Source organism: Vipera ursinii, assembly GCF_947247035.1.
Source record: "Vipera ursinii genome assembly, chromosome: 3".
Taxonomy (NCBI): domain Eukaryota; kingdom Metazoa; phylum Chordata; class Lepidosauria; order Squamata; family Viperidae; genus Vipera; species Vipera ursinii.
Genome location: NC_139516.1, coordinates 7,111,122 through 7,129,001, shown reverse-complemented (window position 1 = coordinate 7,129,001; position 17,880 = coordinate 7,111,122). Strand labels below are relative to the sequence as shown.

The following is a 17,880-nucleotide window of genomic DNA, read 5'->3' as shown; positions in this document are numbered from 1 at the left end:
AGAAAAAAAGGTGTTGAGACTCTGGAAAGAGAGCAAAGAGAAACAAAGATGATTAGGAGACTAGATGCTGGAACATATGATTGAACGGTTGCAGGAACTGGGTATGTCTGGTCTAATGAAGAGAAGGACTAGGGGTAACATGATAGGAGTCTTCCAGAACTTGTGAGGCTACCACAAAGAAGAGGGGATTGATTTATTCTCCAAAGCACCTGAAGTCAGAAGAAGAAGCAATTTTGTTGTTTTTAGTTGCGAAGTCATGTCCCACCTATCGTGACCCCATGGACAATGTTCCTCCAGGCCTTCCTATCCTCTACCATCTTCTGGAGTCCATTTAAGCTCACGCCTACTGCTTCAGTGACTCCATCCAGCCACCTCATTCTCTGTCGTCCCCTTCTTCTCTTGCCCTCAATCTTTCCCAGCATTAGGTTCTTCTCCAGTGAGTCCTTCCTTCTCATTAGGTGGCCAAAGTATTTGAGTTCCAATTTCAGGATCTGGCCTTCTAAAGAGCAGTCAGGGTTGATCTCCTCAAAGAAGCAATAGATGGAAACTAATCAAGGAGAGAAGCAACCTAGAACTAAGGAGAAATTTCCTGACAGCGGGAACAATTAATCAGTGGAACAACCTGCCTCCAGAAGTTGTGAATGCTCCAACACTGGAAGTTTTTAAGAAGAGACTGGACAGCCATTTGTCTGAAATGGTGGAGGGTTTCCTGCCTGAGCAGGGGGTTGGATTAGAAGACCTCCAAGGTCCCTTTCAACTTTTCCTTCTGTTATTTTGATGGGTTTGTTGAAACACTGAGGATCGGAGCTTAAGTTCAATTGCTTTAGGATGATCACTGGAGCATAATACAACGTATAGAAACCTTCTGATATTGTTTAGAATTTGGGCAATTCAAACACCACAGGTGTTTTTACCTCCTTCCAGATCCCTGATGGCATGAAAGCTGTTGTTTTTTTTCCTGTATCACCTGATGGAACGTTCTGTTCTTATCCTTCCAGTTTTAAATTGTGGCTGATAAATATAAGAAAAGAACCACAATGAATAAAATCCCAATAGTAACACAAGGCAGTCATCTTACCACTTACAGTACAGTGTAAAGTCCAAGAATCAGTATGTGGGACAGACAGGCTGAAGACTAGCAGAGCATAACCTGATACAGCCACCAGCAGTCAGAAGACACAATGAGAACTCTTTGATCTCACAACCCTTGGACATTTTCAACTGAGAAACTGTTCCTCTCTTAGCCCAAGTCAAATCCAAAATGCTAGGAGGCTCGGCATTCAGATAAATCAGCCATTAAATGACACAAAGATATACACAACGCAATTGTTTTTACTGGGCATTATTACTGATACTACTGTTGTGGACACTAAGTTGATGTTGAATTTAATTACGGCAGCAAGACTTTTAGTAGGGCAATATTGGAAGAAGGAAGAACTGCCGACTATAGAAGAATGGACTTTAAAAGTTTCCAACCTGGCGGAAATGGCAAAGATCTCAGCGTACTTGAAAGACCATTCGCAACAGAGATATATTCTGGAGTGGAAAAAATGGATTGATTATATCCAGAATAAATATGGGACTAAAAAGTTTCATCTAGCATTTGAATAAGTATTGATGTGATATTTATATTGCTTGTAGTTATTTTATAAGAGTTAAAGTGCGATAGATTTAATAGTTTATTGTTGTTTGCATAAGGTAGATTATGATTGTTTGTATTTTTATACCCGGTATTTAGCTCTGGGAAGTCGGGGAGGGGGGAGGGGGAAGGGAGGGAGGTGTTGGGGAGGGTTGGGGAGAGGGGAGGGAGTTGGGAGGGGTTTTGTTTTGTTAAAAAAATGTATTGTAAAACTTTTCAATAATAAAAAAAGATATACACAACGTTTAAACTTGGAGGGAGGGAGGAGAAGGAAGGAAGGAAGGAAGGAAGGAAGGAAGGAAGGAAGGAAGGAAGGAAGGAAGGAAGGAAGGAAGGAAGGATACATATTTTTCATTAAGTACCTGCCAGTTGCCAAGCCTTTGAATTTTGATCACATGACCATGGGGATGCTGCCACAGTCATAAGTGTGAAAAACGGTCACTTTTTTTTTTAGTGCCATTGTAACTTCAAAGGGACACTGGCATAACTCAAGGATTAACTGTACCTCTTTCCTTTGGAAAATAATAAAAAAGGGTTTTTTTAATTTATGCCCTTTATTAAATTTATATGCTGCCCATCTCACTGTCAGACGACTCTCTTTTTTATCTCCTTCCTGGAAATTTTTTTTCTTCGTTCAGACTGTAATTCTGGAACCTTGAATATATCTGGAGAAGCCGATTTCTCCTTGACTTACTGCTTCTTTGAATACCACGCCTGGATTTTCACTTCGTTTGGAGATGCCAGCTCGGAGAGGCCTTGCTGAAATGAAATTATGAGGCTTTAATTTATGGTTGTACGATGATACACACCGGGGCTTTCCCTGCCAGACCAAATAAGCTTGAATCGTTTGGTCTCTGGAGAAGGCCCTGGTTAAAGAGGCTGAGACTCCCTCACCATCTGCTCTGCTGCAAGGACAAAGCTTGGCAGAGCTTCTGGGTAGCAGAGAAACGTGGGGATAAAACCTAAGATAGTCTTTGCTTGTTCCTCCCTTTCACCCCTCCCCCCCCAGTAAAGGTGCCCCCACCCAGCCAGCTGAAGGTCACCGAGCTCTCCAGAAATGAGGTCCAACTGGAATGGGAATCACCCGCAGCTTCTGACGTGGTCCTTTACCAGATCAAATGGAACGTGCTTGGAGAAGACACAGAGCAGGAGGTGCGAAGCCCCTGGGAGAAATTTGGGGAGGGGGTGCTTAAGGGCCTGGCGGATTTTACAAGGACATTTCCGTAGGAGGATTTTCAATTTGAGCCATCCCTGCATTTCCTTTTTACAGCCTAATGAAGGAACGACCTAATGAATAACCAGGGACGCTCCCCTCAGCACTGATAAGGCGAGTACTTGTATATAAAAAGAGAGTAACACCCCCCCCCCCCACTGATGATGTTGCCTAGTTGGGTCATGAAACGTCTGCAAGCGAGCAAGCAACCAACCAAGCTCAGAGAGCACCAAGGACCCCTCATTTCAATCCTGAGCTACAAATACCGTATTGATAGAAGAGAATATTCGTAGATCAGGGTTGAACTGTGGGGTCCTTGGTGCTCTCTGAGCTTGGTTGGTTGCTTGCAGACGTTTCGTGACCAAACTAGGTAACATTTCATCATCACCAATAACAAAAGGACACACTCAAGACTCTGATCAAAGTACACGACACAGGAAATACAAAGCCTCAAACAGGAACAGGAAACAACCTCAAAAGCCCCAGAAGGTATAAAAACCCATCATCCCCGCTACATGTGGTCGGTTTTCCCCAGAGCCATCTTCCTGTCTGGCTCTCCTCTTCGATAAACTGCAACCTCCTTTCTAAAGCAGCCTCCATTTTGATTATTCCCGGCTTGGACTGGACCCTGAGGAAGATTTTTCTCTCAACAAGCATTTGCTGGGGGTGGGGCAGGCAAAAGAGCCTTTTGTAGGAGCCCCCCCCCTTTGGACAATCCTATTTGCAGAGCTGAGGTTCTGCTGCACACATTTTTCCCCCCTTTACATTGTTCCATCTGCTTATTTGATGCAATCTCTGGAGAGCGCCCAAAGATTGAATGCAGTCTTTAGCCAAACGAATCATAGGAAATGATAGATGAAAGTGACAGATCTTGATTTTTATTGGAGAATTACCTGTCAGGAAGGGTTTGCTTTTCTTTGATTTTTTTTTCTCTCCCCAGTCTAAATTTATACAGCCACAGAAGAAGACCCAATGAAGACATGATACAATTTTTTAAAAAATACTAATAAAGAACTAGGCAATGAAAACGTGATGCATCTGTTTTCCTAAAATATAATGCTAGTCATAATAATTGTGTTAGATCAAAAGAATCAGGTAGCAATTTAGTTCTAACAAGCTGCAAAAGCAAAAGGAAAAACAAACTCGAACGCAGCCTGGGTTCTATTTAAAGTTTGTGAAATTATGAAATGGGCTTTCGAGGATTTTGGTCTTCAAACATTCCTTTGGGAATTTGGCTTTTTATATTTCTTTCCTTATGCAAAGCGTTTGTTTACGTAGATATCCGAAAATACGAGTTTCTTAAGGAATATAGGTAGTCCTTGACTTAGGGCCACAATGGGGACCAAAATTTCCATTGTTAAGCAAGGTGATTGTTATGCAAGTTGCTCCTGATTTACAATTTTTTTTGCCACGGTTGTTAATCGAATCACAGTCCTAGTGGACTATCACTTAAATAGGAGCCAGCCATGTGCTGCAGCTGCCAAAAAAGCCAACACAGTGGTAGGCTGCATTAACAGAGGGATAGTATCAAGATCATGTGAAGTGTTAATACCACTTTACAATGCCTTGGTAAGGTCACACTTGGAATACTGTGTCCAGTTTTGGTCACCAAGATGTAAAAAAGATGTTGAGACTCTAGAAAGAGTACAGAGAAGAGCAACAAAGATGATCAGGGGACTGGAGGCTAAAACATATAAGGAACGGCTGCTGGAACTGGGTATGTCTAGTTTAATGAACAGAAGGATGAGGGGGGGATATGATAGCAGTCTTCCAGTATCTCAGGGGCTGCCCCAAAGAAGAGGGAGTCAAGCTATTCTCCAAAGCGCCTGAAGGCAGGACAAGAAGCAACGGATGGAAACTAACCAAAGAGAGAAGCAACCTAGAACTAAGGAGATAGATGATGTTGTATCCCTCCCCCTCTGTTGAGGGAGGGCTGTTCAGTTTTGACCTAGATGGCCTCTTTGACCCCTCTTTCAAACCTGCTCTGTCCAAAATGTGGACTTTGCTGTCTTCGAAAGAGCGGCCTCTGTCTTTCAAATGCAGATGGACTGCTGACTCTTGCCCTGGTGGTTTTGTTCTCCTATGTTGCCCCATGGATTTGTGAAGTGGTTGTTTTGTTTCCCCAATGTACAGATCTGCACATGGCTCACTGCATTGCACTGCATATACCACATTGCTCAATTTATGTCTGACTGTTTTATCCTTGAGGTGGACAAGCTTCTGCCTTAGTGAATATGTGAGTTTGAAGTGTGTAGCTGATACTATTTCTTTTCTCCACAGATATCTGTTGCTGGAAACTTGGCATCTTCTCTTTTGCCTGGTTTGAAAGAAAATACCGAATATAAGATTTCCATCTGGGCATACTACAAAGATGGCGCTCAAAGTGATACCGTTTCCATTTGGCACAGAATCTGTAAGTGAGCAGGGATATACAGTGTCCATAATCTAAACAACTGGGGTTGGCTTGTTGTATAAAGTTCTTGGATGCCACAAAGCCATGCCATGAAAGTACTCTCAGTAGTCCTCGAGTTATGACTATAATGGATCTGCCAATTACGATTGGCAACTCTAATTTGTGTAAAACAATTTTAAGATAAGATAACCATTTTTTTTTACTGTGGGCACAATGGCACACATCAAAAATGAAATTTAGTTGCCTGCTCTCAAAGTAAAACACATACATGACACACACCTAACCATCCTATATACAACATATGTGTAGACCCACACCCCTACATTACATAACAAATATCAAATACTGTCCATCTTGGATATATAATGGAAGGAGGCAGCTTGAGAGTTCACAAGGTCAATGCTGTATGGAATGAAACTATGGCTGAATCGGAATGCTCTGCTGCAGATACCACGAAGCCCCCTCCTCCCAGAAGGTAACAAGGAAAACAGGTCATGGAGAGGGTGTGTAGTGTCCCAGATAATCTTGCGGACCCTGCTCAAGCAATGCTTCTGTGCTGTGTCCTGGATGGAGGGGAAGGAAGTGCCAATGATCTTTTCTGCCGCCCTCAACACTCTCTGCACCGCCTTCCTGTCTGAAGCAGGGATGCTTCCAAACCAGACTGTGATGCTGTACGACAGGATGCTCTCAATCGTCCCCCTGTAGAAAGTGGGAAGGACATGGGAAGGAAGATGAGCTTTTCTCATGCGACACAGAAAATGCGGGCACTGCTGTGCACGCTTCACCAGTTTCTCACTGTTGAGCGACCAAGCCAGCCTACTTGTTAGCTGCACACGCAGTAATTTGATGCTGGTAACCTTCTCCATGGGTGAATTATTAATGCACAGAGAAGTGTGGCTGTGCCTGGCTTTTCTGAAATCGACAATGATCTCTTTGTTTTTTCTGGTATTTAAAACTAGGCTGTTTTCCTTACACCAGTTCACCAACCCCTCAACTTCCTTGTGGTAAGCTTCCACCTTGTCATCATGAATAAGGCCCACTACTGTTGTATCATGTGCGAACTTCACAATATGGTTGGTGGCAAAGCTAGCACAACAGTCATGGGTCAACAGTGTTTTTTTCTAGCAGTTGTTACGTGAACAAGGCAGTTGTAAAATGAACGCCGTTGTCATTAAGTGAACACTGCAGTCCTTAAGTGAACCCATTGTTCACTATGCTATAGTTTTGCCCAAAGGCAGAAGTAAGCACCAGTTTTTGGTAAAAATGTGTCAGTCCTGGGCATGTGACCACAGGATGTTGCAAATGGCAGTAAATGCAGCCATGTTGAAAAAGCACGTACAGTCATGTGATTGTCTGGGTGGGCGGAGCAACTGTTGGAACTTCTGATCCATGCTGTCTTGTTTCCCAGGGAGATTGTAACTTCAAATGGTCACTAAGCAACCGATCATAAGTTAAGGGACTACCTGTATCGAAATGGAAGTTACAGGTAGCCCTCGATGTATGACCACAACTGAGTCCAAAGCTTCTGTTGCTAAGCAAGACAGTTGTTAAGTGATTGAAACCCACAGTCAAAGTTTCATTGTTTCCCCCAACTCCAGCACAAAATCCAGAAGCGGTTTCCAAGTAGAAACAAAGTCAATTTAGCTATCTCTGCTTGTTCCATCCTAAGGTCATTTCTACATTTTTTTACAGCTGTCAGGAAATTGGACGATAAAATCCCCGGTCTTCTCCAATCTTTTATGTTCTTATGGATCAACCTATGAACTGATGGGAAATCTCTTCTGTTTACATATGCTTTTGTAACATACAACTCCAGTTTAAAAGCTGCTTTAATTTTGTTGTTGTTGTTGTTAGCTGCGAAGTCATGTCCGACCCATCGCGACCCCATGGACAATGTTCCTCCAGGCCTTCCTGTCCTCTACCATCTTCTGGAGTCCCTTTAAACTCACGCCTACTGCTTCAGTGACTCCATCCAGCCACCTCATTCTCTGTCGTCCCCTTCTTCTCTTGCCCTCAACCTTTCCCAGCATGAGGCTCTTCTCCAGTGAGTCCTTCCTTCTCATTGGGTGGCTAAAGTATTTGAGTCTCAACTTCAGGATCTGGCCTTCTAAAGAGCAGTCAGGGTTGATCTCCTCTAGGACTGACCGGTTTGATCGCCTTGCAGTCCAAGGGACTCGCAGGAGTCTTCTCCAGCACCAGAGTTCAAAGGCCTCAATTCTTTGGCGCTCAGCCTTTCTTACGGTCCAACTTTCACAGCCATACATTGCAACTGGGAAGACCATAGCCTTGACTATACGCACTTTTGTCGACAGGGTGATATCTCTGCTTTTTAGTGTGCTGTCTAGATTTGCCATGGCTTTCCTCCCCAGGAGCAAGCGTCTTTTAATTTACTGTGCCATTAATCCTGAAAAAAGCAATTGCTTTGAATTTCTTCCATGCTGTGATGGGAATCAAAGTATTGTTCCTCCAGAGTGTTCGAGAGCCAAAGACACATCTGGAAGGTTGTTATGTAGGCTATGGAGTTGTTGAGAGCCAATAAAGGAGAATATTTGTAGGTCAGGCTTGAAAGGAGGGGTCCTTGGAGTTCTCTGAGATTGGCGGTTTTCCCTTGAAGACATTTTATTACCCAGCTAGGGAACATCATCAGTGTTAGTAAGGAGTGGGTTTGCTCTCAGTTTATATTCTAGTGGCTTGCCCTGAGATGGTTTTAGAAGTCCTTTGGTTCGTCTGTTTTCTGCTGGCTTCCTTGGCGGTTCCTTGACTGCGTTATTGTTTACTTGATTGTTGGTCTCATGTTAATCTTGGAGTTAATCTATGACGATCTGGGTGCTGATTGGGTCTTTTTTTGTCCCTTTTTTGGTTTGCTGAGTGTCTCATTTGCATAGCATGTAGATATTGTTTATGTGAGGGTGAAGGTTTGTTCTCCAAGCTTGCGGGTTGGTTTCCGAATGTTTCGTTTCTAGGCTGGGTAACAACCTCAGCAGAGTTTAGGGCCGTGGTGGTGAACCTATGGCACACGTGCCACAGGTGGCACACAGAGCCCTCTCTGAGGGCACGCATGCCGTTGTCCCGGTTGTCCTGTTGTCCCTAGGCCTTTAGCTGGGTTTTATAACATCTTATCGCTTTAGGCCTCCACCGCTGTGTGCAAAAAGAAAAGGTTCAATCAATCAATCAATTTCAACTTCTCGTGGGAAAAAAAGATCTCGCAAAGTTGGAATTGATTGATTGAACTTTTTAGTCCCACCCTGTCTGCCGTTATCACCACAGCCACGCCCACCCAATGGGCCACACCCACTCAATGGGCCACACCCACCCAATGGGCCACATCCACCCGGCACCTGATGATACATAAGTGGGTTTTGGGTTGCAGTTTGGGCACTCGGTCTCTAAAAGGTTCGCCATCACTGCCCTATACAATATCAGACAAATGGTTGTCCAACTTCTTCTTAAAATCCTCCAGTGAGGGAGCACCCACAACTTCTGGAGGCAAGCCGTTCCACTGGTTGATTTGTTCTCACTGTCAGGAAATTTCTCCTTAGTTCTAGGCTACTTCTCTTCTTGATTAGTTTCCATCCGTTACTTCTTGTCCTGTCTTCAGGAGCTTTGGAGAATAGGTTGACCCTCTCTTCTTTGTGGAAACCCCTCAGATATTGAAACACTACTATCAGGTCACCCCAGTCCTTCTTTCTATTAAACTAAATATTTCCAATTCCTGTTCTTCATAATCTGCAAGGGAATGCGAGCAACACCTTTAGAATAGAATAGAATAACAGAATTTGAAGAGACCTTGGAGGTCTTCTAATCTGACCCCCTGAACAGGCAGGAAACCATATACCATTTCAGAAAAAAATGCTTGTCCAATCTCTTCTTAAAAACTTCCAGTGTTGGAGCATTCACAACTTCTGGAGGCAAGTTGTTCCACTGGTTAATTGCCTCTAGGAACATCTTCTAGGAACAAGAAATATTCTTTCCATAAGTGTTCACTCCACATTGTGGTGGAATCTGCAGCTAGACTGGAGGGCGGTGTCAAGAGGGGGACAAGCTTAGAATACTTGCATTGCAGAAAGCAGCCCAGGCCTGACCTCCTACAGAATCTCTGAAGCCTTATGCAATCAATCTGGTGAGCTTCTTGTAACACTGATGACTAACAATAGAGGTAGCTCCTGATTTACAGCCGCAATTTGAGCCAAAATTTCTGTTGCTAAATGAGACAGTTGTTAAGTGAGTTTTGCCCCATTTTACGATCTTTCTTGCCACGGTTGTTAAGTGAAGCACTGTGATTGTTCAATTAGTAACACGGTTGTACAATGAATCTGGCTTCCCCATTGACTGTGCTCATCAGGAGATTGCAAAAGGTTATCACATGACCCTGGGACACAGCAGCCATTATAAGTACATGCCAGTTGCCAAGCCTCCAAACTGTAATCACATGACCATGGGGATGCTGCCATGTTCCTAAGTGTGAAAAACCATCATAAGTCCCTTTTTGTAACTTTGAACAGTCACTGAACAGATTGTTGTAAATCAGGGAAGCTACTGCTTGTGGACTATGGAGACTTTCAGCCATCCAGGTCATGGATGTCCCAAAGGCCCTTTTTCAAAAGGCAACTGGGCTTTTGATTTTTCCCTGAAGACATTTTTGCTTCTCAACCAAGAAGCTTCTTTAGTTCTGATACCGTTCTTCAATCAGAACTGAAGAAGCTTCTTGGATGAGAAGTGAAACGTCTTCAAGGAGAAAACAAAGAAAAAGCAGCTTCGGGACTTCTGCTTGAGGCTATTCACAAGTGACTCTGGTTACCCAAGCGTGACAATAGTGATGGAGCTACTTGCTCTGGAACGGGGGCCTTCAAACGTGGCCCTTTTGTGACTTGTGGACTTCAACTCCCAGAATTCCTCAGCCAGACACACTGGCTGAGGAATTCTGGGTGTTGAAGTCCACAAGCAGGGGGTCTTCAAACTTGGCCCTTTTATGACTTGTGGACTTCAACTCCCAGAATTCCTCAGCCAGGCAAGGGCCAAGTTTGAAGACCCCCTGCTCTGAAATAATCCTTTTAAAGAGACTTACTTTATCTTGCTATGGCAAACACCTCAGTTGCAATGGCCTTTTGATCCTTGATCACAGGGATACAAGCAGCCGAATGCATGCAAAGGGCTGGCTTTATCCTTCAGGAAAGGACATTTGCAGAAATGAAAGGACAGCTGCCAGCCAGCTTCTACCACACAGCAAAAGTTGCTTCTTGTTTTTATAAGGAGGTGAGGGTAGGAAAAAGCCTTCCGTGGAGCTTCTTTCTTAATTAATAGCTCCTGACTAATTGGTCTGCTGGCAGGACATGAAATACCTTCCATTTAATAGGCATCTCGGTGCCTCTTGTTTAATCAGCACTGACTCCCCCTCCCATTTTTGTGAGCCTGAAACCAGGAGCTGTTGTAAAACCAACAATCCACAATCTGAGACAGCTCTGGTGCGCCAAATCAGTCACCAGAAACGCCAGGCGAGAATTTAATTTAATAATTTAATTTAATAATTTAATTTGTATACCGCCCTTCTCCCGAAGGACTCAGGGCGGTGAACAGGGCAATACATAGTAAAAAACCGAATACAAAAATTAAAAGCGATTAAACCATTATGCCCATAATAATTAATACATTAAAATTAGAACAATTTATAAAAACCCAACCCCATCCCATCAGACCAGGCCAGCTTGTTCGAAAAAGGTTTTAAGATCGCGCTGGAAGGAGCGAAGGTCGGGGGCCATCCGGAGCTCAACCGGCAAGCGGTTCCACAGGTCTGGCGCGCCCACAGAGAACGCTCTCCCCCTGGGGGCCACCAATCGGCATTCTTTGATCGGCGGCACCATGAGGAGGCCATCTCTGTGGGAGCACACTGGACGGAGGGAAGTTAACGCCGGCCGCAGGTGTTGCCGTAGGTAATCTGGACCCATGCCATGTAGGGCTTTGTAAGTCATCACTAAGACCTTGAACCTCACCCGGAGAGCAACCGGTAGCCAAGAATAGCAGTTACTCTGGTGAAACCCAAAAGGAAATTAAACAGCAAGTTAAAAGAAGGAGATTCAAGTCAAACATTCTTCCTGTCAGTAAGATGCTGTCTAGTTTGCCTAAAACAGCGAAGGTTTTTTTAAAATGTACGGGATGTTTCCTGATGGGGCTTGTATAGTGGATGCCTACACTAAGACAGCGGTTGGACCAGGGGTCTTCAAACTTGGCCCTTTGATGACTTGTGGAATTCTGGGAGTTGAAGTCCACAAGTCATCAAAGGGCCAAGTTTGAAGACCCCCCGAGTTAGACTACATGATCTGGGAGGTCCCTTCCAACCCCCCAACCCCCCACCCATCCTATCACTGTAGGGTTTTAATCTGTACCTATAATGGAACTGTTGGGAAGCCAAAAAAAAAAGATGAAAACAAATCCAATGTTCAGGATTGTAGGAAACAAAATTAAAAAGGATTTCCCCACTTTTGGGAAGAAATCCATATCACCCAGAATCATATGATTGCTGTGGTATAAAAATCCTTCAAATAGACAGATGTATGTTAGATACATAAATGACAGATAGATAGATAGATAGATAGATAGATAGATAGATAGATAGATAGATAGATAGATAGATAGATAGAGATTGGTAGAGATAGATAGATAGATAGATAGATAGATAGATAGATAGATAGATAGATAGATAGATAGATAAATAGATAGATTGATTGATTGATAGACAGATAGATAAGCTAGAGAAAGTCTACACATTCCTTTAAAAAAAGTTTTTAAGATGTAAAAAAATCAGGTCAAGAGAAATCACTGCAGAATTTTTTCTACCTTTAATATAACACATAAGGTGTACAATTCAACTGAAAATCTTTTAGGGGAAAAATAACACTTAAAATTAGAATAATGTGGCTGCATAAAGGTGCACACCTGTACTTTGTTGAAGTACCTTTTGATTTTATGACAGTATTCAATCTTTTGAGATAGTCAATCTTCTTCAAACCTGGAAGTCGAGATCTGGGGTTTGCAACTTTGGCAACGTTAAGACCTGTGTTTTTTCAACTCCCAGAATTTCTTCACTAGCTATGCTGGAAGTTGAAGTCCACAAGTTTTAAACCCAAAGATTCTCTTTCAGGGGCCAACTGGACTTTCTTGGTTTTTTTTAAAGATGTTTCGCTTCACAACTAAGAAGATTCTTCAGCTCTCACTGGATGGTGGGGAACGGAAGGATTTATACTCCTTGCAGAGAGCTGGTCATTTGCAACCTTTTAGAGGGTCGTTGAGGCCACCTGGAGGTTTATCTGTGTCATCAGAGTCATCCAGTCAGAGCTGAAGAAGCTTCTTGGATGAGAAGTGAAACATTTTCAAAGAAAAACAAAAAAGTCCAGTTGCCTCCTGAAAAAAAGCACCTTTGGGATAACTATAACCTGGAGGGCTGAGAATCATCATAGCTACAAGTCTTAAAGTTGCCAAGGTTGAATAAATAATAATAATAATAATAATAATAATAATAATAATAATAATAATAATAATAATAAACCTTTATTGTCAAAGTACAACATGTGTACATTGAGATTAGCTGAGCCTCCCCCTGTGCTCTCTCCCCCCAACACATAGTGACAACAAACCCTCCATCCCACCACACTATGTGAACCAACTACACCACACACCGGCCTCCCAAGTCAATTCTGCATAAGATTATGTCCCATTTAAAAGCCTAACAGCCCATGGATAAAAGCTATTTTTCAGCCTGGTGGTGCGGCTGGCTATACTCCCATATCTCCTATCCGATGGTAGGAGAATAAAGAGATACCGTCCAGGGTGTGAGTCATCCCTGAGAATCTTCCTCACTCTTCCAAGGCAGCGGGCCCTGGCGAGGTCATCCAGTGGTGTCAGGGGACAGCCCACAATGTCTTGTGCTGTGCTCACCACCCTCTGTAATGCTTTCCTATCCGCGGCTGTCAGACCAGCATATCAAACCACAATACCGTACGAGAGGACGCTCTCTATAGTAGACCGGTAAAAGAGGGTCATAAGCCGTTGTTCTACCCTGTTCTTCCGCAAGACCCTAAGAAAGTGAAGTCTCTGTTGGGCCTTTCTGGCCACCTGGGTTGTGTTAACTTTCCAGGTCAGATCTTCACAGAGGTAGACACCCCAGATCTAAACTATAGTTAGCTATCACAAACAACACTTCTTGGGTTTTTTAAAAAACATTTTATTGAATTGTAGAGTAAAATACAAAGCAAATAGCAGGACACAATAGGGAGGAAAAAGGAGAAAGAAAGTGAGGAAAAGAGATGGGGGGAAAGCAAAAAAAAAAAGACATTGACTTCAGTAAGTAAAGTGTTAATGTTGAGCTACAACTTTTTACTTTTTCACAATAGTGTAAGCTAGCCATTTCTTTTTTTTTAAAAAAAAAAATCTTTATTTACCGTACATTTCGTGTTCAAAACACACCATACACCGACAAAGACAAAAAAAAACATTTACAATATACAAAAAACGAAGAAATCAAAAAATTGAAAACCGTTTCAAAAATTTCACATTATATCTACTTCTAAACTGACAATTATATTCCACTCATTAAGTCTCTTATAACCATCCAACTCCAAAGCTTATTCATTAACAAAAACTATTATCACTTCATTTTTGACCAACCTCCAAGCCACCCTCATTTCTTTAATCTTTTATCCATCCAAATATACCATTTATTCCATGATAGAAATGCTGGTGTCTCTTCTTTACCCTTCAACGTCTTGGTCAATGTGTCTGCTTCCGCACAATCAAGTATCCTCCTAATTATAACTTCGTCTGGCGGGGTATGATTTGCCTTCCAAAATTGAGCATACCCCATCCTTGCCGCCGTTAAGATATGTAAAACCAAATACCATATTTCCTTCTTAATATTTCCAGGCCTGGAGCCAAGCAGATACGTCTCTGGTTTAAGATCAACTAAACACCCTGTGATTTCCTCTATCCATTTTTGGATCCTCGTCCAATATCTAACCACTTCCGGACATGTCCACCATAAGTGATAGTATGTGCCAATCCCTTTACCACAGTTCCAACAATCGGCCGACAATCCGGGGAACATTTTGGAAAGTCTAGCCGGAGGGAGATGCCATCTATAAAGCATTTTGCACATGTTCTCCTTATATGACGTGGAATTAGCCATTTCTGTAACATCAAATCAATCTAATCAGTGAAACCCCAAATCAAAGTTTCATTTTTTCCCCCCCACCTCAATCACAAAGTCCAGAAGCAGACAACACTTCTTGGGTTTAAGATAAAGTCTGCATGTTTTCTAGCCTTCGGCCTTTTCAAATCAGTTCTTCTCTTATTGCCTGGTAGACACTAAGTTGATTTAGCGTTTCATTTCATTGGAGATGCTGGCAGCAAAGTGTTATATATGAGTAGTAAAGGTTATTTTGTTCGGCTAAAATGTGTAGTTTGCTTCTGTCGAAAGAGAACATTCAACGAACTATAAATTATGGTTTTACATCTTGAAATGATGGTTATTTTCTGCCGTGAAGGGCCTCCTCAGGGTGCCATCGGACTGGTGACCCCCAGGGGGAGAGCATTCTCTGTGGGCGCGCCTGCCCTCTGGAATCAGCTTCCGGTTGAACTCCGGATGGCTCCCGACCTTCGCTCGTTTCGTCGCAACCTGAAGACTTGGTTGTTTGAACAGGCCGGCCTGGGCTGAGGGATTGGATTTTAGTGTTTAAATTTTTTTAAAAAATTAAATTTTAGATTGTATTTATTACTTAGGGCTATTGATTTAATCTTATTTTAATTTTTATACCTTGTGTGTTGTTACTGTTTTAATTGCCCTGTACACCGCCCCGAGTCCTTGGAGAGGGGCGGTATATAAATCTAATAAAATTAAATAAATAAATAAATAAATAAATAAATAAATAAATAAATAAATAAATAAATCCCAGCCATTCAAACCACACCACAGAAATCCTTCGCACCTATCAGCCAACTAACCTTTTGAAATCTTGATTTGTAGCTCTATAATTGTCAATTCCCATCCAGATTGTTGGTCATAACAACAACAAGCCTTTGAAAGCCTTTGAAAAATGGCAGAGAATGTATCCAAGACTGGGTGAAAGTTTTTTTTTTTTATGGAGATTCTCAGTCATCCAGCTCATGGTTGTCCCCAAAGTGCCTTTTCAAAAGGCAACTGGACTTTTCTTTGTTTGTTTTTTTCCTTGAAAACATTTCGCTTCTCCTCCAAGAAGCTTCTTCAGTTCTGACGGAACTGTGGAGGATAGAAGGATTTATATTCCTCACAGAATTATTATGCCAAATATTTTTATAAAATGATTCTAGAAACCTGACACTCAGCAGGAGGCAGTGCAATTTCAAATTTCTTTTCATGGTGTTTCCCAGGAGAAAGCATGGTTATTGAAGGTACTCAATAAAACTGAGTCTTGTGAGCGTACTTATTACTCCTTTGTCCTCCTATTTTTCCCACAACAAAAACCCCATGAGTTAAGTGGGAGGATCTGACCCCAAGACACCGAGCTGGCTTTCATGCCTAAGGAGGGACTAGAACTCACGGTCTCACAGTGATTGGCCCCAAATCACCCAGCTGGTTTTCATGCCTAAAGCAGGGCTAGAACTCACAGTCTCCTGGTGATTGGCCCAGTTGGTTTTCATGCCTAAGGCAGGGCTAGAATTCACAGTCTCCTGGTGATTGGGCTAACTGGGTTTCATGCCTAAGGCAGGGCTAGAATTCATAGTCTCCTGGTGATTGGCCCAGTTGGCTTTCATGCCTATGGCAGGACTAGAACTCACAGTCTCCTGGTGATTGGCCCAGTTGGCTTTCATGCCTAAGGCAGGGCTAGAATTCATAGTCTCCTGGTGATTGGCCCAGTTGGTTTTCATGCCTATGGCAGGACTAGAACTCACAGTCTCCTGGTGATTGGCCCAGTTGGCTTTCATGCCTAAGGTAGGGCTAGAATTCATAGTCTCCTGGTGATTGGGCTAACTGGCTTTCATGCCTAAGGCAGGGCTAGAATTCACAGTCTCCTGGTGATTGGCCCAGTTGGCTTTCATGCCTAAGGCAGGGCTAGAATTCATAGTCTCCTGGTGATTGGCCCAGTTGGCTTTCATGCCTATGGCAGGACTAGAACTCACAGTCTCCTGGTGATTGGCCCAGTTGGCCTTCATGCCTAAGGTAGGGCTAGAATTCACAGTCTCCTGGTGATTGGGATAACTGGCTTTCATGCCTAAGGCAGGGCTAGAATTCATAGTCTCCTGGTGATTGGCCCAGTTGGCTTTCATGCCTATGGCAGGACTAGAACTCACAGTCTCCTGGTGATTGGCCCAGTTGGCTTTCATGCCTAAGGCAGGGCTAGAATTCATAGTCTCCTGGTGATTGGCCCAGTTGGCTTTCATGCCTATGGCAGGACTAGAATTCACTGTCTCCTGGTGATTGGCCCAGTTGGCTTTCATGCCTAAGGTAGGGCTAGAATTCACAGTCTCCTGGTGATTGGGATAACTGGCTTTCATGCCTAAGGCAGGGCTAGAATTCATAGTCTCCTGGTGATTGGCCCAGTTGGCTTTCATGCCTATGGCAGGACTAGAACTCACAGTCTCCTGGTGATTGGCCCAGTTGGCTTTCATGCCTAAGGTAGGGCTAGAATTCACAGTCTCCTGGTGATTGGGCTAACTGGCTTTCATGCCTAAGGCAGGGCTAGAATTCATAGTCTCCTGGTGATTGGCCCAGTTGGCTTTCATGCCTAAGGCAGGGCTAGAATTCATAGTCTCCTGGTGATTGGCCCAGTTGGCTTTCATGCCTATGGCAGGACTAGAACTCACAGTCTCCTGGTGATTGGCCCAGTTGGCTTTCATGCCTAAGGCAGGGCTAGAACTCACAGTCTCCTGGTGATTGGCCCAGTTGGCTTTCATGCCTAAGGCAGGACTAGAACGCATGGTCCCCTGGTGTTTGACCCAAAGTCATGCAGCCAGCTTTCATGCCTAAGGAACTAGAATTCACCATCTCCTGCTTTCTAGCCCGGTGCCTTAATTAGACCAAGCTGCCTCTCTTTTGTTAGCTTTCTCTGAATAAACCTCTAGTGCTTAAAGCTTTAAAGCAAGGATGCCATAGCAACTAGCCATTCTCCAGCACGGATATTCTACTGCCAATTGTGTGGACAATTTTTCTCATCTTTGCCTACTTCCTGTTGTAATATTTCATCGGGAAATGAGGTAGCTTGGATTTGCCCGCTCTGAAGAAACCAGCAGAGTTTTTGGGAGGGGGAAAATCCATACCTTAACACGGATCCCTTTGAAATCTAAGGGGAGCATCTACGTTGGAAAGAAAATCATATTTACGTCTGCTCTATTCTGAGCCATATCAATTTAGCAGATTGGTTGAAACTTGAGTAGAATTAAGGCAGGCAAGAGAGGAGCAAGAGCCTGGCATGAGGCCAGTTTAGATTCTGTTGTTTACCCAAACCAGTTTCAAACTATATTGTCATCCGGATCCTCTTTGTACAGGTAGCCCTAAACCCGTGGTGGCGAACCTATGGCACGGGTGCCACAGGTGGCACGCAGAGCCCTCTCTGTGGGCACGTGCGCTGTTGCCCCTGTCTTAGGCCTTCA

At 43.3% G+C, this 17,880-nt stretch overlaps 1 protein-coding gene across 1 annotated transcript in view; it reads left to right on the top strand.

Annotated features, from left to right (window-relative positions):
• The window catches only part of COL20A1 (collagen type XX alpha 1 chain), a gene marked incomplete at its 5' end in the record, with an annotated part of 168,770 nt that overhangs the window by 23,228 nt on the left and 127,662 nt on the right, over positions 1 to 17,880 (top strand). Inside the window, 2 exons of the mRNA XM_083358223.1 lie at positions 2,649 to 2,791; positions 5,133 to 5,265. Of these exons, the coding sequence (XP_083214349.1) occupies positions 2,649 to 2,791; positions 5,133 to 5,265 (276 nt within the window). The remainder of the gene's footprint in view (positions 1 to 2,648; positions 2,792 to 5,132; positions 5,266 to 17,880) is intronic.